Source organism: Euphorbia lathyris, chromosome 7 (genome assembly GCF_963576675.1).
Source record: "Euphorbia lathyris chromosome 7, ddEupLath1.1, whole genome shotgun sequence".
Classification (NCBI taxonomy): Eukaryota; Viridiplantae; Streptophyta; class Magnoliopsida; order Malpighiales; family Euphorbiaceae; genus Euphorbia; species Euphorbia lathyris.
Genome location: NC_088916.1, coordinates 55,696,305 through 55,721,157, shown reverse-complemented (window position 1 = coordinate 55,721,157; position 24,853 = coordinate 55,696,305). Strand labels below are relative to the sequence as shown.

Below are 24,853 nucleotides of genomic sequence, written 5' to 3'. Positions count from 1 at the left end.
GTGCCGATCCTCTGACAAATATTTATAGTCTCAGCGGTATATTTTATGTGCCGAAAATATCCTCGAACTTCTGAGTATTAATACGAATTTGCCATTTAGCATATTTTTGACGAGGCTGTGACGCATGCTTACACGTCATACGGAGTATTTTATTTTTGGTCTGCTGTTGCCGGTTTGAACATGTTGACCGGTGACATTCCTTACGCGACAGAACCCGATTCCTCTTGTAACATGAAAATTTTATGTAGACGTGCCAGTTTCTTATCAGGATAATGTGTTAAAATAGACCATTTAAGTTTTAAATCATAGGATTAATGTTTCATCTTTGATAATGTAATTTATATTATTTTATTAAATTCTGATTTCTGTTTCCATATATAGTTGATAGAACTCAACAGAATAATATAAATGATACACACGTTATGTTTATAAAATAGTATCAAAAACAAAATATAAATTGATATTATTTTTATAAATATTAAATTTAAATATCTTCTAGGTTATTTTATTTTTGATAAAATAATTATTATTTTATTTATTTATACTATTAAATTGATTTTATTGGAGTAATTTTGTTGGTGAAGCCTACCCAAAAATCTCGTGACTTTTTTTTTCCAAGTTCAATTCTTAGCTTTGTGCATAATCAAATTGTATTATGTATTCTTATATTTGTAGTGATGGGCTAAGCATAACAAATTGGCCTTAGCTATTAACAATTGGGTTCTTTACATAAGGCCATCTCCAAGGACTCTTTAAATTTAAAGAGAGCCCTTGGAATCCCATGAAATCCAGCTCCAACGGAGCTGGATCTGCTTGCGGCAAAGATTGGCTCTTTATATTTAAAAAGCCAACTTGTTTGCGGCATCTTTGCCGCAAGCAAAGTTAGAGTATTTTTTTTAATCCTTTTATTTAATCATTTAATCATTTTATAATTTTTTTTAAATCCTTTTATTTTATATAACATTTTGTTTTAAATATTTTTTTATTTTAAATATTAATTTTATGTATATTTATTTTTTGTACATTTATGTTTATTATTTAGGTATTATTTTTTAGACATATTTATGTTATTTAATTTCTAATTGTAGTGTTATTTGATTTTTTATTGTGTTGTACATTTAAATATTAAATTATAATTATAAAAACACTAAATATTACATAAATTATAAAAACATTTAAATATTACACGAACCATAAAAGCGTTACACGAATTATAAAAACATTACACGAATTATGGGGACGTGCTGAAACACCATGGGCAAGTCTTCCATCTGATTATATCGACGCAATCCATGAAGCTGTAGAGATTTTTGAGACCGAGCAGTCTGTTGGGATTGATATGAGTGATTAATGTATTTTTTAATTTATGTGTATTGTATTAGATTAATGTACTTTCCTTTAGTATTTTTGATTGTTTTAGTTTTTTAATGTAATTTCTCTTTAGTGTTATTGTAATGTTTTAATTTTTTTTAATGTGTTTCTTTGTTCGTGTTAAATCTTATATTTTTTCAAATTTTATAAAATTATATTTCAAATTAATAATAATAATTATTAATTGAATGATTAATTATTGATTTTAATAATTATCATTTAATTATTTAGTTTAAAATAAAAATAGTAAATTAAACATTACATGATAATAATTAATAAATGTATATATTTTGATTGATAATATAAAGAATATAAATGTTATGTTTATTAAAAAAAAATTGTTATGTGAAAAATGAATATAATAATAATAAAAGTTTTAAAGAGTGGTTAAAATAGAGTATATGGTTGGAGAACTTTTACTGTAGCAACTCTATATTTGAAGATAGAGTAGAGAAAAATGAAGATAGAGTAGACTAAATAGAGAACACCGTTGGAGATGGCCTAAATATCATAAATAAGAGTAATATTATTATTTTATTAATATTAGTAGTTTAATTCCTAATATCTCAAAAGTATTAAACTTTATTCTACAAATGTCAAGTAATTATTTTAAGTAGTTAATCGGTGGAAGCTAAATTTTCTTTAACTGCCATAGTATTAAATTTTCTTTAACTGCCATAGTATTAATAGTTACTGATAAAATTGTAAAAAAAAATTAAAATATGAATTTCCTTGTAAATTTCCCTAAAATCTATTATCTATTATTATTACTATATACTAAAACTGTAGACATATGCTTTCATCTTGATAATTCTTTTAATTTATTACAACTGTGAGCATTTGTGTTTTTAGTTCAGAATATTTCTAATTGAAGGAACTGTCAATATTAAATTGTCTATGGTTTTAGTTGTTGTCGAAGAGGTTTCCGGTTTTCTAATTTTGGCATGTAATTTTCAGGTAAAATTTCACTTCAATTTCAACTTTCTCCTTAATTTCAGTTTTTATTTCTTGAGTTACTAGAATTGAGACTATTTAAGGCAAATGTTTTTTTTTCATCAGAAATTGCTGAAAAATGCATGTCGTGTGTATTTTGAAGGACATGAGAAATCCTCGGCCCTCAATCGAAGAATTGGGAATGACTAAATTGAAGAATTGTGAGGTGTCTAATCTCAGACAAGATAGATGGTGAAATTTCAGCATTTGATTCTTTTCTTTTTCCTCTTTAGGTATTCCTTTTAATCTTTTTCATATCTTTTAATCTTTTTCAACAGATGATAAAATAACAGCAGTTGATTCTTTTTTACTCATCATTCTTTCATGTTCAGCCGTTTTGTTTGATTATTTGGCAATTGATATACATAAAGATGTATTTGTATATTTATCAAAGTTCATCACCATCCAATGGTGGAAAAAATAAAGTAAGACTTACTTTGTCAAAAACAAAGTAAACATAGCCTAATCTATCAGGGTTAAACAAACAGCTAACCGTTAATGTAACAAGTTAAAGCTAGACGCTAAATGTCAAACAGAAACAATTATAAAGTTCAATAGCCATTAATATAATTTACTCTTAAATTATTAGTATGTCTCTCTAGCTTCATCTCCTCCCTTCTTTGTTTGGTTTCAGATGAAATCTTTTCAAGTTCAAGCCTCAAACTTCACTTTGATGAGAAAGAAGAAAAATCGATTTAATGTTTTTCTTTATTTGTTAATTTTAATTTATTTGGAGTTCATATACTGAATCTTTTTTATTCATATAAACTGCATATTTTCTCTATAATCCTTTCATGTATATCTTTTTCAAATTTAACAAGAGCGAAAAAGATTAATCTTCTCCGTAAATCACTACATATACGTAGTTGAAAAAGACTCACATCAGAATGTTTACATGGGCCTAAAATGATATAAATTATAATTGCAATTACTTTTCTGCAAATTTAAAGTTCCGACGTTGATGTTTTGAATATCAATGCTTAATATAATCTTCTGTTCTTTCAAAAAAGAAAATGTAACTATTTTTGTCGATGTTGATTGCACAACAAATTAATCGCTACCTCACTAAAATCAAGCGATCTTAACTGTTTTTTTTTTCTATGTAAATAAAGAGCATCTTTTACAATAAAAAAAATTAAAAAACATAATAATAATAATAATAATAATAATAATAAAACATAACATTCCTTTCCTTACTTTTATTGCCAAGGGACACATTATTTTGTATTTATAAATGAGTGTGAACAATAAAAATAAAATCAGCCGATTATATCACCCTTTTCATCTTAATTTCAAAAAAAAAAAAAAAAAATCCAGTTCTTGCAGAATTATTGGGCAACTTTCTGCTATTTTGGATCAACGGATATTCATCCAATCTCCAATCAAATTAATAAAGTGGTACTAAACTGAGTTACCGAGTATTGATTGACATCTTTTTAACTAATGGCATACCATAATTGTTGGTTCACTAAATTACTTCTACTAAAAGACTGCAACAATTTCCATGTTTTACTAAACTGTGTTCAGATGTTAATCCGATGCTTGTGAGGGTACCAGAAAATTGTAAAAGGAAGGCCATTTTCATTCCTTATGAGCACGCAAACAAATTGACCAAAGCAGCTGGCCAGCAACGGCTTGCCGACAACACAATTTACACAAACAACTCTACTAACATGACACGAATATCGTTTTTCTTGTATTTATGTCATATGAAATATATATGTATGAAATAATCATATGAAATATGCATATGACACGATACCCGAAATTGTCACCTCTACCTAAAGACTTGCCTTTCTTTTTATCCCTGTTGAGATGCTTAGAACGCCATAATTAAAAAGGATCTTGGCTTACCTTCAGAATGTCAAATGCCAAAATTTTGAAAGCAATCATGGCAGATGATAAGTTTCAGAAACACATAATAATAGTTCAATAGATTTGCACACCACCAGTTACCAGTCTAATGGCAATGTGCATATAAGAAGACAAACTAACTATCACTCATGTGCGTGCATATAAGAATCCAAATTAAATGGTATCATTTAAATAAAGAGTGGCTTTTCAAAAATTACTCAAATATGACTGCATGTACAACCACACAACTGCAGGCAGCTTTTGCCTTAAAAACACTTTCCGGAAGTTTTTTCACGCGTGAGAAATTGATATATGAGATGCAATGGTCTTTCCCGTTTTGACCTTGATTCTACTAAATAAGACTCCAGTTTGCCTAATCAAAATCTGATGTTAGGGTACATAATAATCTTAGTTCCTAAGGTGTAACGTCTTTATACCAGCAGGCAAAATTTTATAAACAATCGGCACCAGCCAACTAAAAGAAATGCAATCTATGAAGAGTCAACCCAAATGCACTAGCATTTATAGCCGCCCATAAAAAGAGGGATACCTCGCCTTTGCAGGAACACTTGGAGACACGAGACAGCCTATTTTTGCGGATTTTACAGATGTGAAGGCATTGACTAACATTATCTACCCATATACCCACAAACCTTACACAAACCAAATGGTGGCAACAAGCTCTGAAGCAACCATGGTTAACCCTTGCCACTAGCATTCGAAACAACTCCAAGATCTAGCCTTTGAGGAAATCCTTCAAGGAAAATGGTGAAAGCCCATCCTACAAATTTGGAAATTCAAGAGCAGAAGGTCAGATCAGCAACATTATAGAGGTATAAAGAACAATCTTCTTTAAAAAAGAATGACAAATGAATGAGACAAGAACTCCACTAGTCTGTAAGAGAAAGACCATATAGAAGAGAAATGCAACCATCTAAATCTATACAACAAACATCCAACTCTACCCGTAGAATGAATTTATCCACAGGATGACTAATAATAGTGGAGATATATGCAGCATCATTAAAAATAGACAGCCACACAAAAAAAGGGTATGCCTTACCTTGACATGATCTTGATTTAAGTATTGCCTCACAACTGTCGTCTGTTGTATCAGCCTCTCCATTGGTGCATAGCTTGGGCGGTTTGCATGGGCTTATATAATCAAGAATCAATGAATTAAGAGTGAGATCAACGTTCTCTGCTGTAGAGAAATCTAAAAGTAAATACTGCACACACAAGAAAAAAAATAAGAGAGAGAACAAACCAAGTATAGCTCGGTTTAAACTATCTGCAACTTGCTGGCGATATTCCAAGCTAAGCAGATGAAACATTGGAGATTTTTCTGGTTCTTCATAAGCAAGCAGGGCCATGAAGTCCTGCAGCAATAGAAATCTGTCTTTCATTTTCTGACAAAGAATCAAATGCTGGTAAATATTACTTCAAATTGTTTTATTCAGAACATACTTCAAGCTTTTCAACATACTTCTGAACTTTCCCAAATGGAGTCAACTTGGTTTGAGCAAACTCCAATGCTTCTGAGCTGCCATATGTATATGAAAGATCACAGAACTTGCACAAAAGGAAAAGAATTCGTGATTTTGTATCTAAGTCTTTAGTACTCACCACTTTCTTGTGCAAACAAGCTCAACAAAATGAAGGCTCAACAGATCAAAATGCAAGTCTTTATTATTTTCTAGCAACTCAGGTGCCAGCTCTTCTGTAAGTTCAATGGCCTTAAGTGCATTCCCCTCCAAAGCATAGTGAGAAATTCCTGATTATAGTCACAGAATTAGAACCACTATTTTCAAGGACACAGCTATATCTAATAATTAGACAGTGTGAACATCTATATTATACACGAAGACACCAATACGAAATTGTAAACACAACCAGAACTGTATCTGACAACCTACTGATAGCCATGAAACAAATAAAATTAATATAAAAATTCCAAGTAGTAGCTCTACAGTTCTTCCCCAAAAATGTCTTGCTTCAAATCCACAAAAAACTGCTGCAAGTTAGAACATGAAGAAAGCTTTTGAAGGCTATGAGGTTAGGCTGAAACTTCCCGAATGTGCATATCAATGGTTACCTGAATTCGTTCAATTCTATATGGCACATTACAAACAAATTTGGAAATTTTAGCACGTTCAGATAGAAATATCCTTCAAATATCACTTCACGCAATTTTAATAACACAAAAGCAATAATGAATTCAGAACTATCCTTTCAAAACCAGAAAAGGAAAAGAAAATCATAAAATTAGATATAAAAATGCCGTTTGACAAAACAAGCTAGTTGAAAATCCTATCAATCATAGTCATTGAATCATGCATGCTGCGTGTTTGTATCAATACAGAATATTTTCACATACTTTTTCTTTTCTCCATGTCATCGAGACAATCTGCAGACTGCTTCATCCCCGTACAGGCAATAAATGATTCTACAGTTTCCTTATAACAATTATGGACCAAATATGAGAGAACAATGTTGTGAATATCAGAATCTTTGGTGGCCTGCAGATAAATTCGAAAAAACAAGCATCAACAAAGAGTAAGCCAACTTTAAGATTGATAGCAATGATAATTTTCCCAAAAAGAGAGTCGGGGAGAAATATTTTGATTCTGGAGCTTTAAAGATGTGGAAATTGAGGGAAGAATAATGCACGTCCCAGAGAATAAAATCAATCTCATGTATAAGCGGATGACACCTTAAAGAATAATACATTTAAAAGAACGCAACCATATGAACAAAACTAAAATTAAGGAACTCTATCTTGCGAAGATGTTAAACAAAACAGACAACAAACCTGCTACGAGAAATTCAATAATCAGTCAAACATGAAAGTTTGAAAAATCATAAGCCAAATGTAGAGTAAATGCATATTTAAGGAACAGAAGATTCTTTGCGCCATCAAAGAGACACTCAAAGGCCAAACTATACCATGTGTGGAAATGCCATAAAGTAATCATATTAAAATGCATATAATGTGACAAAATTGTGAGACAAGTCCATAAATGGAATATGAATTTCATGTACTGGAAAAAATCTGACTATAAAACAATGCTGTCACTCGTTTCTCTTCCCCTGTTTTAAGTTCATAGCATCAATTTTGCTTCCCATAATCAGCCAAAAAAAGTGTTAAAAAAAAGCATTATTTATCTTATCAGCACGCAATACCGCAGCTAAAAATCAGGCGTCACCAATAGTAGAAAACAAAAGTTGAAAGCAAAAACTTAGGGTTTCGGGAATCAATCGACAAATGTAAACCACTTGACTTAATATTACAGTGTTTTAGAAAAGGAACACTTAAGAGCTACAAAAGCTGAAAATAATTCTCAGGCACCCATATTCTAAAAGAGGGGGAAAAAGAGAGAATATCCAAAAACACTCACAACTTGTTCATAGTGGCGAGGATCGACGTCCATGATCAACGGAGTATTGAAGTCGATAATAATTAAAAACAGAATGAAAAAGAAATATAGGTGAGTGGAGTGGAGTGGAGTGGACGGCCGGGAAAAGGGTAATCGGCGGGGTGAGGTTGGAGTGTAGTGGTGAGAGTGGTGTATGGAGGTGCAAACACCACTTCAATTGGATCTCGGATTGTGTAGCTAACTGCTTTGTTTTGTTTGGCTGTTTCTGTAGCTTCCACACGTGCCCCGCTTCTCTTCCGTCCGAACTTTTTTTTTTTTTTTTAAGGGTTTTCCTATTTATCGCCCCTATTTTCCAAGGCGTTTACCCTTTTCATTTTTCATTTAAAAAAGTGAAATTCTCTCAACCACGAAAAACAAAACGAAGAAAAATCATGCCTCCAAAACAAGAAAAAATAATTGAACATCTAAGTTTCGTATTTACCAATAATCTGAAATTTAACGAATTTAACTTGAAACGGAATTTTTTTTCGTTGAATTTGCACTAAACGGGTAGCCCATACGGTCCGGTTCATGGACCGATAGCATGAACTACTCTATTTCACCTAGGCAAAACGGGTAGGCTACCCTATTTTGCCTAGGCAAAACGGGTAGCCCACCCTATTTTGCCTAGGCAAAACGGGTTGCCTAGGCAAAATAGGGTAGCCTACCCGTTTTGCCTAGGTGAAAACGGGTAGGCTACCCGTTTTCCTTTAGGGAAAATAGATTTATTTATTTATTTATTTTAATTATAATAAATATTAATTATAGATAAATTACGTATTAACGCGTGCAATACATAATTTACGTATTTTTTATTTCCAATCAATAATTTATATATACATTTTTTCTATCCAGTCAATACATAATTTACGTATAATTAAATTTACGTTTTAAAAGGTAAATAAATATAATTTACCAAATAAAAATTAATTGGACACTTCAATGCGTATTTTTTATTTCCAATCAATACATAATTTATCTATAATTAATATTTATTATAGTTTACGTATAATTAAATTTACGTTCTAAAAGGTAAATAAATATAATTTACCAAATAAAAATTAATTGGACACTTCAATACGTATTTTTTATTTCCAATCAATACATAATTTATCTATAATTAATATTTATTATAATTAAAAAAATAAATAAACCCATTTTTTTCTAAAGCAAAACGGGTAGACTACCCTATTTTGCCTAGGCAAAACGGGTAGGCAAAATAGGGTAGCCTACCCGTTTTGCCTAGGTGAAATAGGGTAGTTCATGCTATCGGTCCATGGACCGGACCGTATGGGCTACCCGTTTAGTGAAAATTCAACGAAAAAAAATTCCGTTTCAAGTTAAATTCGTTAAATTTCAGATTATTGGTAAATACGAAACTTAGATGTTCAATTATTTTTTCTTGTTTCGGAGGCATGATTTTTCTTCGTTTTGTTCTTCGTGGTTGAGAGAATTTCACTTTTTTGAATGAAAAATGAAAAGGGCAAAAATGTCAAACAGGAGGCGACGGTAAGGAAAATAGGGGCGACGAATAGCAATCCACTTTTTTAATTGTTTATTTATATTTGGCTTAATACATCATTTGTCCCGAACATGTCCAAAAAACTAGATTAGTCCCCTCAAACTTCCAAAGTGTCACGTCCGTATCTAAATTTCTAGAATTTATATCTTGATAGTAATATATATTATAATTATTAGGTGTGTGATTTTTATTTGGTGTTATAGGAAAAGTTTGGGGTTAATTCGATGGTTTTATGTGTAAATTAAAAATTTAGGACAATTTTTAAAAGATTATAGAAAGATGGAGGATCAAACGTGATATTAGCCAAATTTTGATATATATTCCTAAATTCCAGAAGATACATCGTTATCTTCTTTCTTTTATTTTCTTTTTCTATTCCTTTTATATTTATCAGTTTTCTCTCAACCGTTTCTCCACCGTTTCTTTGATTTACGGAGATTCGACCGTCCGAATCATTCGAAATTGGAACCATAGCATCCTTATATATAGATCTAAGTCCTAATCGAAAAGTTTTTAAGTTTCGGCAGTGTTTGGAGGGAAACGTTTTAGACATGATTTAGAGGAGAATTGAACGGTTGTGTTTTCTTCAATTAATAGCTAAGGTAAGTAACTATCAACTATATTTTGAGTTGTATATATATAGATATATATATATAAGTAAAGAATTTTCAGACAGTGATATTTTAAGGTTATGCAGAAATTTTATAAAATTTGGGTTTTTCACGATTTTACTTTTTATTGTGAAATTATGGTTCAAATGAAGCTATTGACTATGCTTCTATGTGATTTTCAGATTTTACTTGATTATGTTGATTTAAGGCTTAATTTGGTTCATTTACATATATACATATATGTTTTTGGTTTCAATGTATATCTATATTGAACAAAATGAATTTGATGATTTCTTACGAATTGTTTTTGAATTGAGAAATCTGTTGCGGTTATTGTTGTTATTATTTTGGATTGAAGTCCAAATATGATTTTTATGATACAAAATGGCTAATTGAAGCCAAATGATTTATGATTATGAAATAGTTTGGAATTTGACTGTGAAAGGAAATTTGAGCACGTTATGATTTTATGATTTTATATCCATCGAGAGTTATCCGGATCGGTGGTTTTATATTTGAAGACCATGTTCAGTGAGGGACATGGCCTGTGTACACAGTTTGAAGACCTATTGGGTATGGCAGCGAAGTGTTGGGTAAGACCATATGGGATAGGCAATGTTAAGAGACGTCTCGACTATATATGTGGTTATGGATTGATACTTAAGGGGAGAAACTCGAGGATGGATACAATGTTTTAAGTTCATTTGGATTATGTTTTCGGTTATGATTGATTTTGATATAAGGTTTTACGTTTGATTAAATACGAGTTGGTTTGATAAAACACTTATTTGATTACAATATTTTATAAGGTTTTGAACTCAAGAATTGATACAAGATTATATATTTTTATGGTTTTGGTTTACTACTTTGACTATATCATGACCTTAAGTTTTGAGTATATTTTATAAGGTTTTGATTAAATCTATTTATCAATGTATATGTGTAGCTATGTTAAGTAAAGTTGGTTTTTATAGCTGATAGTTTCTTACTGAGATTTTTGTCTCGCCTTTTTTTTAAATGTTTTAATGTTTTCAGGTGAGAAAGTACAGGATATAGAGAAGGTTACCGACCGTTTAGGCGAAGTTTGGAAGTTGGCTGCTTATTGTTAGAATTATTATTAGAACCTTAATATTTCAATTGTAATGTAATGGAGTTGGTAAATATGTTGAGGTTCTTGAATGACTAATGTAGTAAGGATATTGATTTCTTTAGAATATATATATATATATCTAAGAGGAATACTTGAAAAGTTTGAAATTTATGATATTTGGATAATTTGGAGACTCCTAAGTATTGATTGTGATCTTTCTATTTCACGCCCGATGCCGATTGAGGTCGTCTAGGGTCGGGTGTGACACAAAGTATCTCGATATCTCTTTCAACTTGCATAAAATATTCAGTTAGCTCTTTGAATTTATATAAAATGTAATCAATTGACCACTCGGTTGTAGAAAAGTAAGTTAAATACGGAAGATGTATTGCACGAGTCTTAAAAAGTAAAACGAATAAAATCAGCGTATGCGGTTCTAATATTAGAGAAGACAAGTTTTATAATTGAGAAAGTAATAATTTCATTTTTAATCTATTTTTTAATTATATAATAACATTCTAAGATGCGTGGAATACATCTTCCTCATTTAACTTACTTTTTTTTACGACTGATTGATCAATTGATTACATTTTACACAAGTTCAGGAGGCTAACTGAACATTATATACAAGTTGAGAGAGCTATCGGGACACTTTAAAAATTTAACGGACCAATCAAACTTTTTGAACAAATTCGGATGGCAAATAATGTATTAAGCCTTTATTTATCCCTACAAGTTTTATCAATACGATGTAAGAAGAAAAAATAATATATCTAACAGCAGCCGTAATGGTGGAAACATACTTAGACCATGTTCTTTTTTACTTGAATTCAGCATAAGTAAGTTCAGTTCAATTCAATTAATTTAATTTCAGTAATTATCATTATTTATTATAATTATAATTATTTATATATAATTAATTATAATTATTTATATATAATTTATAATTAATATTATTTATATACAATTCATCATTATTTATTATAATTATAACTATTTATATATAATTTATTATTTATTATTATTATTTATTATAATTTATAATTTAATATTATTTATATTCATCATTATTTATTATAATTATAATTATTTATATATAATATATAATTTATTATTATTTATATATAATTCATTATTCATTATTATAATTATAATTATTTATATATAAATTATTATTTACTTATTATAATTTATATATAATTTATAATTTAGTATTATTTATCTATAATTTATCATTATTTATTATAATTATAATTATTTATATATAATGTATTATTATTTATTATAATTTATAATTTAGTATTATTTATATATAATTTATAATTTAGTATTTAGTGTTATTTATATATAAATTCATTATTATTTATTATAATTATAATTACTTATATATAATTTATTGATAGCTAAAAGTTTAGGTAATGGTAGGTCTACCCACTCCCAAGGTTAGGGCAAACCACAAACCTCGATGAAGGTTTACAGTGGAATTTACAGATCATCTACCAATGAAGACTAAATTACTTATATATAATTTATAATTTATTATATATATAATATAATTTTTATTATATTTTTTATATATAATTTATCATTTATCATTATATATATATATATATAATTTATTATTATTTATTGTAATTATAATTATTTATATATAAAATATATCACTATATATATATATATATAAAATTTATTATAATTATAATTATTTTGTGCAATTCAATTAAATTCAGTTCAGTTCAGTTAATTTAATTTAATTTAATTTCAGTCAAAATGAACAAGGCCTTGTAGTGCCATCTACACCCAAAACACATCTAAAAATTACATACCATTAGAGCATCTTTAATGGTTGGATACTCCAACCATTGACACCTCATCAATTTTCACTATTACAAAACACTCTTCCTATTAAAACACTCTTCTTATAAATCTTCTCTAGTAATTGGATACTTTCGTTTTATTTTAACGGGTCCCACATGTCAAAAATTTTATTTTCTTTACTTTAATCTAATTTTTTTAATAATATTTATTAATATTAAGTTATTTAATAATATTAAATGTTATTAAATAATAATTATTAATTAATTAAAAACTAATTTTTACTATTTATTATTTTAGTAAATATTTATAATTTGATTAATGAGTTAAATATGATTTTAGGTTAAATCCCATCAATCACATTTTTATTGAATAAAATTACAATTCAGAGCATAATTCAATATGAGAAAAAAATACAATTCAATTAATTACAATTCAGAGCATAATTTAAGCGTAATGAGTAATAAAAAATACAATTCAATTAATTACAAGTTTTTTTTAACTTTTTTATATTGTTGGGTCCACTCATTCACAACTTGGATATCCTCTAAATTTGAACACTTACCAAATCTAGATACACATACTTTTCTAAACTCTAATGGTTAGATACCAACTTTCAACTTTTTTTTATTTGCTAGTTAGTTCTCATGGAAAACCACTAGAAAAGCTCTTAGTGATCTTGTAAATTCATAATTTGAACGAGTTAAAAAAATATAATTAAACATAAAGGATCGAAAAAAGAAATTAACTGAATATAAAATGTTATATTCAACACTGTTGGTTGCACGATTTAACAGGTTTTGAGGTGCTAGAAAATATTCTTCTGGTGTGTGTGGCAGATGAAGCACATCTGTCTATCTGTGGAGTTAACTCTCTTGTTGTTAATGCTTTTCATGTGAGGGGTGCAACTTTAGTAACATACCAAATAAAGTGACAAGAGTTTTAATGGTTGGTTGGAAGTAACAAATAAAACACCACCACTAAAGCTGCTCTAATATACTACACTACATGTACTACATTGGAGTATTAAATTAAAATCCTAACAATACAACTAAACTTCTCCAAAAATTATTACTCTCTAAACTTACCAATATTTTCTTAGCTATCTAAACTTAAAGTTACCATGATTAACTTTTTAAATTTATGTGACAATATGTGAGGTGACAAAAGAAGATTAGATTAGGATAAATTGAAATATATATTGATACGGTACTAAATTATTTGGGCTTTTGGAAGCCAGACTCTATTATGATCTGAAGTCTTCAGATGAGTCTAATTCCATCAAAACCCATTACAGCTTCATTCTTGGCCGAAGTCATGGCTTTGGCCCCTTTACATCCGAAGGTTGTCTTATGGAGCTGTATTTGGAAACACGTGAACCAATGAGCATGCTGGATTTCAAATACACGCTCTCCACTTTTAGAAATATTGTGGTACAGAAAGGTAGGGTCTGAAGACTTATCAGGTGCTGCCACATATCCAGGTACACTTTATTTTATCTATAAATAGCAGAGACATTCCACAAGTTCGGGTATCTTACTTCAACTATTCAATCCTCCAATCTTTGTTACTTGTTGGCTAGATATTATCTCTAATATCTTTTAACTTTAGCATTGGAAAGGGTTCGTCGGAACTCCGACCCTCTTTTCTAGCATCTTTTGTGATCTCAGGTAATCTGAGAGTCATCTGATAGGGGCGTTTCGTCCCTATATTTTAGGGTGATTTACGGTTTAATTTGGGACTAAATAAATAAGTTTAATTACAAAAATAAGTAGATTTTAAAAAAATAACAAAATAAAAATAAATTCCGCACTTTCGGTTAACTGTCTTTATTTTGAGTAAATTTAGAAAATAAAACGTCAAGCTAACTCGGCTCTCGAGAATTGTATTTCAGGTACGATCAAGGAGCAAAAATCAACTGACATACGCGGGGCGTATCACCCTCCACGCGGGGTGTGGAACACACTGTCAGAAATAATTGCTCAATCTGCAGGCACGACGTGGAACTCACCCACTGCCACGCGGGGCGTCCCACCTTCCACGCAGGGCGTATGAGCAATGATCAGCAACAATGTCTCAATCATGAATGTCAGACTGCAGGATCTTCTAAGTCAACTAACAATACGCGGGGCGTACAACCATATACGCGGGACGTGTATGGGAAGTTCCTCAAGATAAAATTCTAGGAACTCATATACGCGAGGCGTCCCCCAGGCCACGCGAGACGTAAAAGACCTAATTCAAGCAATAAAATCTCAGAAGCTCAACCACGCGAGACGTACCCCAGTCTACGCGGGGCGTGGTTGAGACAACAAGATCAGGATTTGGTCCACATGCAGGAGATTTCTGACGGAATGGGCAAATACGCGGGGCGTCCGCCACCATACGCGGGACGTGTCATGGGAAAACTGCAGAAATAATGTAGCTCCATACTTGTATCTTGTGAAATTATAATTCTACCCCTAGCTTGATGTGTATAAATAGGAGTGACTAGCACTCATTTAGGAAGCTTTTTGATATACACTTCTTGCTATAGATTAAGTTCTTGTTTCTTAGTTTTAGATTTTATTTTACATAGCAAAACTCTATCATCTTGAGAGCTTGTTCGTTGATTCTGGCATTCCATCAAAGTTCTGTTCCATCTCCGTTCACCAAGCTCGAAAGCTCCACCTCCAAGTCCTAAGAGACGGCCTTGAGTCCGATTAGCTAGTTCCGAGGGTGGATTCTTCCCTTTTCACTTGCTAATTAGCTTGTACTCTTCCTATGTACTAGGCTTGGTTGTATTCCATATTTACATTCTCCATATTTATAATTTATGATTCATAATCTCTTTTTCTATATATGTGTTGATGTTTGCTACTTGTTTTGATACTCGTAATTGATTATTGTGTAGGGGAACGCGATTTTCGACGCCATTCGGGCTATCTTTAGGGATTCATATAGGTGTTGCCTTACCGGAAGTGACGTTCTGGAAACTGTAGGAATTGACAAACCACGGAACTTACGGGCCCTAATTTCTGATCCCGAGCATTAGACACGTCTTGACTAGGAACCACGTAGTCTAAGTACTTCATGGGTCGGTCACACTACATGTAGCCATCATTGCAAGAGTAAGTCATTAACCGTACATATATTGGGAGTCATTGTTTGTCATATTTATAACTTATCACCATCCGTATCATTCCGTAGAGTTTTTGTTATATAAATTTATCTCACCGTAGTTAGGAGTAGTTTGTAGTTGTTCCCCGAATCAACTCAAAGTATTCACCGCTTAGATAACGTATAAAACCGAATCGTTTAATACTTGTAGTTATAAATCCCGTGGATTCGATACCCGGTCTTAACCGGATTATTACTTGATACGACGGGGTACACTTGCCCCTAAGTAGTAGCGTCTAGTAGAGATAGAGCATTTAGGAAGATCACGTCCATAGTCGTAACACACTTATCATATTTCATATTTCATCGTAGAGCTCTATCTTAGCCTTGTATGTTTACGCATCATCATCGGAGACGAAGTTGACAAGAAGTTCGATATCATATATTATTTTAAATAAATCCAACATGTTAATATATTATTATAATTAAGTTCGAACAATAGTTTATTTTAACCAAATTAAAGTGGTCAACATATCACTTTATGTAAGTTCACATAATGAACGAGATACTCCATAAATTCAAAAGGAGAAATCAACTTTTTGACCAAAATTCGGGCTCATGATGTATTAAACCTAAATTAAATACAATTCAATTTCTAGACTTAATATATCTCTAGCTCCTTGTACTAGTCTAAAAAAGTCAATTTCCTCCCTATATTCTGAAAATGTTTTATTTATCCATGAACATCTTTAAATTGACCTATTAGAACATCTCCAATAAATGGTGCTATAAAAATTGCCGAAATTTAACATATAATGCTGGAATATAATATTTTATTTTCTCACTCATTCACCTTATTTTTGGCAACTTTTGCTAAAAAATACTCCAAAAATAAGTAACTTCAAAAGTTGAGATTATGACTCCACAAATCATTACTTTACATATAATTTATTTTAATTATAAATATTGTCATAAGAAAATCCATCATCTTGAGAGCTTGTTCGTTGATTCCGGCATTCCATCAAAGTTTCGTTCCATCTCCGTTCACCAAGCTCGAAAGCTCCACCTCCAAGTCCTAAGAGACGGCCTTGAGTCCGGTTAGCTAGTTCCGAGGGTGGATTCTTCCCTTTTCACTTGCTAATTAGCTTGTACTCTTCCAATGTACTAGGCTTGGTTGTATTCCATATTTACATTCTCCATATTTATAATTTATGATTCATAATCTCTTTTTCTATATATGTGTTGATGTTTGCTACTTGTTTTGATACTCGTAATTGATTATTGTGTAGGGGAACGCGATTTTCGACGCCATTCGGGCTATCTTTAGGGATTCATATAGGTGTTGCCTTACCGGAAGTGACGTTTCGGAAACCGTAGGAATTGACAAACCACGGAATTTACGGGCCCTAATTTCTAATCCCGAGCATTAGACACGCCTTGACTAGGAACCACGTAGTCTAAGTACTTCACTGGTCGGTCACACTACACGTAGTCGTCATTGCAAGAGTAAATCATTAACCGTACATATATTGGGAGTCATTGTTTGTCATATTTATAACTTATCGCCATCCGTATCATTCCGTAGAGTTTTTGTTATATAAATTTGTCTCACCGTAGTTAGGAGTAGTTTGTAGTTGTTCCCCTAATCCACTCAAAGTATTCACTGTTGAAACACCTTTCCACATGATTTTGATTTGACAAAATTATTTAAGTAATGCTAAAAATATTCTAACACATTAAATTTAATATGCTTTGATTTATTACACTAATGTGTTTGTTCAATGTTGAGTTTAATTGTGTATAAGACATTGAGATTAAAAAGCCCAATGGCCCATAAAGTGGAAGTCAAGCCCAAGTCAACACATCAACAGCATTCGGCTTAAAAGTTCAAAACGAAGCCGTATCAAATAAAACGACGACTCAGCAAGAGAAGGATCGAGAAGCCTTCGTGGCAAAAGCTTCAAGAAGAAGCTGCTGAGTTGGACGACAAAGCAGTCTGGACAGCGGCAGGCAATGTTCAACTTCTTGACAAAGTATTTCTACTTTAGGAAAAGGTCAGAAGGCGCAGAAAGCTGTCTCGTGGACTTTTCCTTAAATGGGGAAACATTCTGCCGAAGACTGACGAAGACAGAAGATGCAAGAATCCTATTGGCCAACGACGCTGAGCACGCCCAGAGTGACAACGACAGGAAGCCGTTTCCCTCCAACGGTTATTTCGAAATTCGAAATGACCAGGTGCCTCAAGTGTCACTATATAAAGGCCATCCATTTGCTTCAATCGACACAGAACTTCAAGTTGTCGAAACGCTGACCAAATTCATACTTGAAGATTCTGTGAGAAAAGCAAAGAAAATACCTTACACCAATTTCCATATTATTGTGTAAAAGTCTAGAGTGATTTCCAATCATCTAAAGTGTCTTAGCAATCGTTGTTTAAGACAAACACTTTATCATTTCTAGAAGAATAGAAAGGAGAGGCTGAGTACTCGGTTATAGTACTCAGCGTAGATATAGGAGTGAGTAGAGGTATAGAGGAAGGTACTCTTGTTATACTCAGCTTCTATTTGTAAAAAGTTTCATGCTCTACCTTTAAAGAGCTCAGTAGAGAATTTAAAAAGCTCGAAACGAGTTCCAGGGACTGGACGTAGGCGGAGAGGCCGAACCAGGATAAGTCTGCTGAGTAATATCTTTCTAACCCTTAAACTCCTTTAATATACATTGCTTGCTATAAAACTGACTAAGTAAAGAACTCACGTTGAGTTAAGTTTACTAAGAAGCTGAGTTCAGGAATAGACTCTAAGTGCTATTTCCTGACTCAAGTAAAGAAGCAGACTTAGTCACAAGTTGACTAAGCTTGTGTCTTGAATCTACTTAGTGACGCTGTGTAAACCTTTTTATAGAAAAAGAAGTCAGCCTCAACGGACAAATTTTTAAATAGTTCCTATCCCCCCCTTGGAACTAACTTGTCATGTTATAAGGGACCAACAAGTGGTATCAGAGCTTAAAAGCTCACTGTGCAAGGTTTAACTACCTTGAGCTGATCCCCACTATGGCTGAGAACAGCACTCGGTTTCTCCCAGGAAATCTGACAACTCAGATTTTACCTGAGGGTCTGTCCATAACTCGGCCTCCTCTATTCTTCGGGTCTAACTATACCTTTTGGAAGAATAGAATGAAAAATTTCATTCAGACAACAAACATGAGTGCATGGCTATCTATAGTCCAAGGCCCATTTGTTCCTGTTAAAACTATTGATGGCCAAACGGTTGTCAAAGCTGAGACTAGATGGATAGAGGATGATCTCAAGAAGTTACAAAATCATGCTTCGGCTATAAACATGCTTAACTGTGCGTTAGTTGCTGCAGAATACAATAAGATTTCAGGTTGTGAGTCAGCGCAGGAGATCTGGAAGAAGCTCGAGGTTACCTATGAAGGAACCAACAAGGTGAAGGAATCCAAAGTCAACCAGCACATGAGGTTGTACGAGCTGTTCGAAATGAATGATGATGAAGGAATCTCTGACATGAAAGCAAGGTTCACAAATATCATCAACGAGCTCAAGAGACTTGGAAAGATCTTCACTGAGGAAGAGCAAGTCAAGAAGATTCTTAGGAGTCTTCCTAAAAGCTGGCAAGCAAAGAAAACTACTGTTGAGGAAGCTCAAGACTTAACCACCTACAAGTATGATGAACTCATTGGCTCACTGATGACCCATGAGATCTCAATGAAGAATTTCGAGGTGAAGGAAAAGTCTGAAGACAAGAAGCAAAAGTCTCTTGTCATGAAAGCTGACTCCACTGATGGGAGCTCAACAGACGATGAAGAAATGGCTATGTTCATTAGAAAGATGAAAAGGCTGTTCAAAAAGAATGACAAATATTCTAAGAAGCCTTACAAGAAGTTTGATAAGTACAAAGCTGACTCCAGCGACAACAAGTACAAGAAGGACAGCTCAAAGCCCATTACATGCTTTGAATGTCGTCAAACTGGCCATATCAAGTCAAGTTGTCCCTCGCTGAGGAAAGAAAGGAAGAACGACAAGAAGGCAATGGTGGCAACCTGGAGTGATAGTGATGATTCATCATCATCTGAAGCTAATGCCACTGAGTCAGCAAAGATCTGCTTCATGGCAGATGAGCTTGCTGAGCCTTGTGTTTTTGAGCATGCTGACCCCTCCATTGCATCTGACGATGAGGAACACTCAACTGAGGTAATATCACTACCCTTGCTCAGAAATGAAATGGTTAATGCCCTGAGTGACCTTTATACACTTGTCAAAAAGTGTAATAAAAAGGTTAGAGCACTCAGCAGGCGATGTGACGAGGTTGAGGAGGTCAAACTAAGTGACCTTCGATATATTCTCCAGGACACTTCGATTTTGCATAGTAATGTAGAAATCATGCAAAAGTTTGTCACTGAGGTCCAATCAGATTCTAAGAAACTGAGGAAGGACGTCACATCAATTCAGAACCAACTTAAGGTTCCGAATAAAAGAAATAATCCTCTGAACACTGAGTACCGAAGTACTAGTTAGCATAGATGGAATCCTCAGCGGAATGTCCAGTGTGACTTCTGTGGGAAGAAAGGACACACCACAAAGGTGTGCTGGCACGCTCAGCACTGGGGTGCTGACCAGTCAGTGAGACATCCTAAACGGAAGGTCAGTTGTGACTTCTGTGGAAAGAATGGACACACTGTCCAAGTGTGTCGTCATAAAATGAAATATGATGCTTTACCTGTTGAACCTAACAAGCAAGGACCCAAAAAGAATTGGGTACCTAAAAGCAACTAGCTATATTGCAGGTAAGCCTGAGGTGTGCTGAGAAGTCAAAAATGTGGTACATTGACAGCGCATGCTCGGGGCATATGACTGGTGATGAAACTCAGTTCATCACGTTTGTGCGTAAACGAGGAGAAAATGTAAGTTTTGGAAACAACAAGAAGGGTAAGATAGTAGGGTCAGGAACCATTGGTAGCAATCCTACTATTGAGTCAGTCTCCCTAGTCAGCGGACTCAAATATAACTTACTCAGCGTAGCTCAGCTATATGACAATGGGAGAAAAGTTATATTTGATAACACTGGATGTAAAATATTCGAGGGTAAAACAAATGAGTTAATTTTATCTGCCCCTCGTATTGATAATGTCTTTATGCTGAACTTAGAAAAGAAGTTTTCAAAACCTGTATGCTTAATGTCAAAGGAAGAAAATTCCTGGCTATGGCACAGGAGACTTGGTCATGTAAGCATGGACCTCCTGACCAAATTAGCAAGAAAGCAGCTGGTTGAGGGTCTGCCAGAACTTAAATTTGAAAAAGATCAACTATGCCATGCTTGCCAAGCTGGAAAACAAACCAAACAATCTTTTCATAGTAAAAACATTGTCTTAACTAAGCGTCCATTAGAGTTACTACACTTGGATCTCTTCGGTCCAGTCCAGCCACTGAGCTTGGGTGGAAGAAGATTTTCCTTGGTCATTGTAGATGACTTTTCTCGGTACACTTGGATCATCTTGCTGAGTAGCAAGGATGAAACTTTTGAGACATGTTCAAATTTGGTAAGAAAACTTGAAAATGATAAAGACCTTAAGTTAGCTCACATCCGAAGTGATAATGGTGGAGAATTCAAGAACCAACAGTTTGTTGAATTCTGTGAAACCAACGGCATTGACCATAATTTCTCTGCTCCTAGAACGCCTCAACAAAATGGGGTTGTTGAAAGGAAAAACAGAACCTTGGTTGAAATAGCCAGGACAATGCTGAGTGAGCATAGGCTTCCAAAGTACTTTTGGGGAGAAGCTGTCAACACAGCGTGCTATATTCTTAATAGGGCTCTTGTTAGACCTATACTAAAGAAAACCCCCTACGAACTTTGGAAAGGATGAAAGCTCAACATTAGATACTTTCGTGCCTTTGGCTGTAAATATTTTATCTTAAATACCAAAGATAGCCTATCTAAGTTTGACTCAAAAGCTGATGAAGCTATCTTTTTAGGCTACTCAACAAACAACAAAGCATACAGATTTTTCAATAAACGAACTCAAGTCTTAGAAGAGTTCGTACATGTTGAGTTCGATGAAACTAACCCTGCAGGAAGATACCAGCCACTGACCGAGGATAATCCACACTCAGCACCTGCTGACCAAGAAACAGCCGCTGAGTCATTTCCTCAAGGGCTGACCAAAGGTAAAAGTGAAACGCAAATTACTTTCACTGACCAACCTACACCTGCAGAGATTGTTGAAACACAACCAGCGCAAGACATCAATCTACCAAAGGAGATTAGAATACCAAGAGGTCACTCAAAGAGTGCCATTTTTGATGCCATTGAGAATACCCTGATGACGAGAAATCAACTCAGGAGATACCTCAGCAACGTAGCATTCGTCTCAATCCAGGAACCAAAGAATTTCGCTGAAGCTGAGTATGACGAATTCTGGATGAATGCAATGCAAGAAGAACTTGATCAGTTCAGACGAAATGAAGTATGGGATCTAGTGCCAAAACCAAGAAGCCAGAAGACCATAGGAACAAGATGGGTCTTCCACAACAAGCTGGATGAACAAGGGAACGTGGTCAGAAACAAAGCAAGACTTGTAGCTCAGGGCTACAGTCAGCAAGAAGGTATTGACTATGGTGAGACCTTTGCCCCAGTGGCAAGGCTAGAGGCTATTAGAATTTTATGTGCATATGCAAGCTATATGAACTTTAAATTGTTTCAAATGGATGTTAAGAGTGCATTCCTTAATGGAGTTATAAACGAGGAAGTTTATGTTAATCAACCTCCAGGGTTTGAGGATCCTAAATTCCCAAACCACGTCTATAAGCTCAAAAAGGCTCTATATGGCCTCAAGCAAGCACCACGTGCTTGGTATGAGAGGCTGACCAGTTTCCTGCTGACTAGAAATTATGTCAGAGGTAAAGCTGATACAACCTTATTCATTAAGAGGAAGGGTAAAGATACCCTGCTGGCTCAGATATATGTTGATGACATTATTTTTGGTGCCACTAACGAGTCAATGTGCAAGGAATTTAGCAAGCAGATGCAAACTGAGTTTGAAATGTCAATGATGGGAGAACTCAACTTCTTCCTTGGACTTCAAATCAAACAAGGGAAAAATGGCATCTTCATAAGTCAAACTAAGTATGCTAAGGAGATATTGAAGAAATATGAACTTGAAAATTGTAAGCCAATATCTACTCCAATGGGCACCGACACTGTCCTCTGCGCTGATGAGAATGGTAAGTCGGTAGACATCAGATTGTATCGAGGTATGATAGGCTCTCTACTTTACTTAACAGCGAGTAGACCGGATATTCAGTTCTCAGTATGTTATTGTGCTAGATATCAATCTAACCCTAAGGAATCTCATTACATAGTTGTAAAAAGAATCCTTAGATATTTGCAAGGCTCAGTGAATGCAGGTTTATAGTATCCCAATACTTCAGATTTCACACTTCTTGGATACACTGACGCTGACTACGGACGAGACAAGCTAGAACGAAAAAGCACCTCAGGAGGATGCCACTTCCTTGGGAGCTGTCTTGTGTCCTGGTTCAGCAAGAAGCAGGCATCGGTAGCCCTGTCAACCACTGAAGCTGAGTACATTGCTGCTGGAAGCTGTGTTGCTCAAGTCCTATGGATTAAGCAACAGCTTGAAGATTATGGTGTTCAGACTAAAACAATTGAAGTCAACTGTGACAACAAAAGTGCAATTGATCTATCAAAGAACCCAATCCAGCACAGCAGGATGAAGTATGTCAGCATCAGACATCACTTCATTAGAGACCATGTACTCAAAGGTGAGATCAAGCTGACCTATATCCCAACGGATGAGCAGCTTGCTGATATCTTCACAAAGCCACTGGCTCGTGAGCAATTCAACATACTTAGAGAAGCCATTGGTATGTTTAATCCTCTTCAATAAATTCCTAGTATAGTATGCATGCTGAGTGAATTTCCATGATGAATGATTTGTGATTTTGCATGCTGAGTAAATAAATATATATGCTGAGTATTTACCTCAAGCTGAGCTTCTACGCATAAGATCTATTCCTTTGCATAACACTGACTACTCAGAATTTTAAACGCTTGAAATTCTTAACACTGAGTAAAGAGTCGTTGCAAACCTTAAATGCAAAGCACGCGAATTAAATAGCCACCTAGGATGACGTATATGCTATAATTAGAAAACACACGCGCCGTATGTGTCATAAATGCCAGAATCTTTGTCGATTGAGAATCTCGAGGCAAAACGGACTACTCAATGCCTTGGATTAACTCAACATCTCTATAAATAGTGGATGAATTCCCACTTTTATTTCTTTACGCTTAGAAATCTTTGGCATTCATACTCTCTCTCTCAAAATTCCCAAACTTCCCAAAACTTCTCTGAGAATATGACAAGAGTTTCTCTAAATATCTCCGGTGCCGGTCTCTCCCATAACCGCTCCGATGACAATCCCACTTCTCCTACTCAGCGTAATCCCACTGGAGCTGTTACGCCGAGTAAGAAAGCTCAAGCTGTCCAAGCCACCTCTTCCAAAGGGAAACAACAGCAAAAGGACAAGGGTAAGAAAGTAGTACAACGCAACTACACTCAGGTCTTCGAGAGTGTGAGGGGATGGAAGATTGACCACTCGCGGTGGTTCTCACAAGGATTCATGGATGCCGAGCAACCTTTCTGTGAGTGGATCAAGAACAATGGCTGGACCGAGCTGTTCTCAGTTCGGGATCCCACTTACCCTGAGTTGGTACGAGAATTTTACGCCAACCTGAAAGTCGCCAATGATGAAAGAAACTACCTAGCAACTCATGTTTGAGGAAAGGACATCTCCATCAACCCAGCGTACCTTGCCTCACTGTTCAAATTAAAAAACGAAGGAGCTATACTTCGTAAGTCAGGTGACCATGAAAAAACCAACTACATTAAGACCTTCTGCAAACCTAAGGGTCATATAGGTGAAATTTCAAGCACTTCCATGGGTCAGCATCAAAAGATGGCCCATTACATACTGACAAATTCCTCTACCCTAAAATCAACTGCACCAACTCAGCAACCAACTTCGAGCAGTGCTTCATAT

The 24,853-nt window shown here is 33.9% G+C and overlaps 1 protein-coding gene across 1 annotated transcript; it reads right to left on the bottom strand.

The window, feature by feature from the left end:
- Positions 1–4,380: 4,380 nt before the first annotated feature.
- On the bottom strand, positions 4,381–7,823 carry LOC136234795 (uncharacterized). Its single transcript, XM_066024273.1, has 7 exons — positions 7,617–7,823; positions 6,596–6,737; positions 5,845–5,992; positions 5,686–5,761; positions 5,486–5,597; positions 5,282–5,373; positions 4,381–4,999 (listed from the first exon to the last, which is right to left on the bottom strand). The coding sequence occupies exons 1-7, from the start codon at positions 7,647–7,649 to the stop codon at positions 4,955–4,957; spliced, it is 648 nt and encodes a 215-aa protein (XP_065880345.1). The 5' UTR covers positions 7,650–7,823; the 3' UTR covers positions 4,381–4,954.
- Positions 7,824–24,853: the final 17,030 nt, after the last annotated feature.

Coding starts and splice junctions, on each gene's coding strand:
- LOC136234795 (XM_066024273.1), bottom strand. CDS start 7,649: ATGGACGTCGATCCTCGCCACTATGAACAAGTT. Junction 6,738..7,616: donor CTCGCCACTATGAACAAGTT/GTGAGTGTTTTT, acceptor ATTTATCTGCAG/GCCACCAAAGATTCTGATAT. Junction 5,762..5,844: donor CTTGTTTGCACAAGAAAGTG/GTGAGTACTAAA, acceptor TACATATGGCAG/CTCAGAAGCATTGGAGTTTG.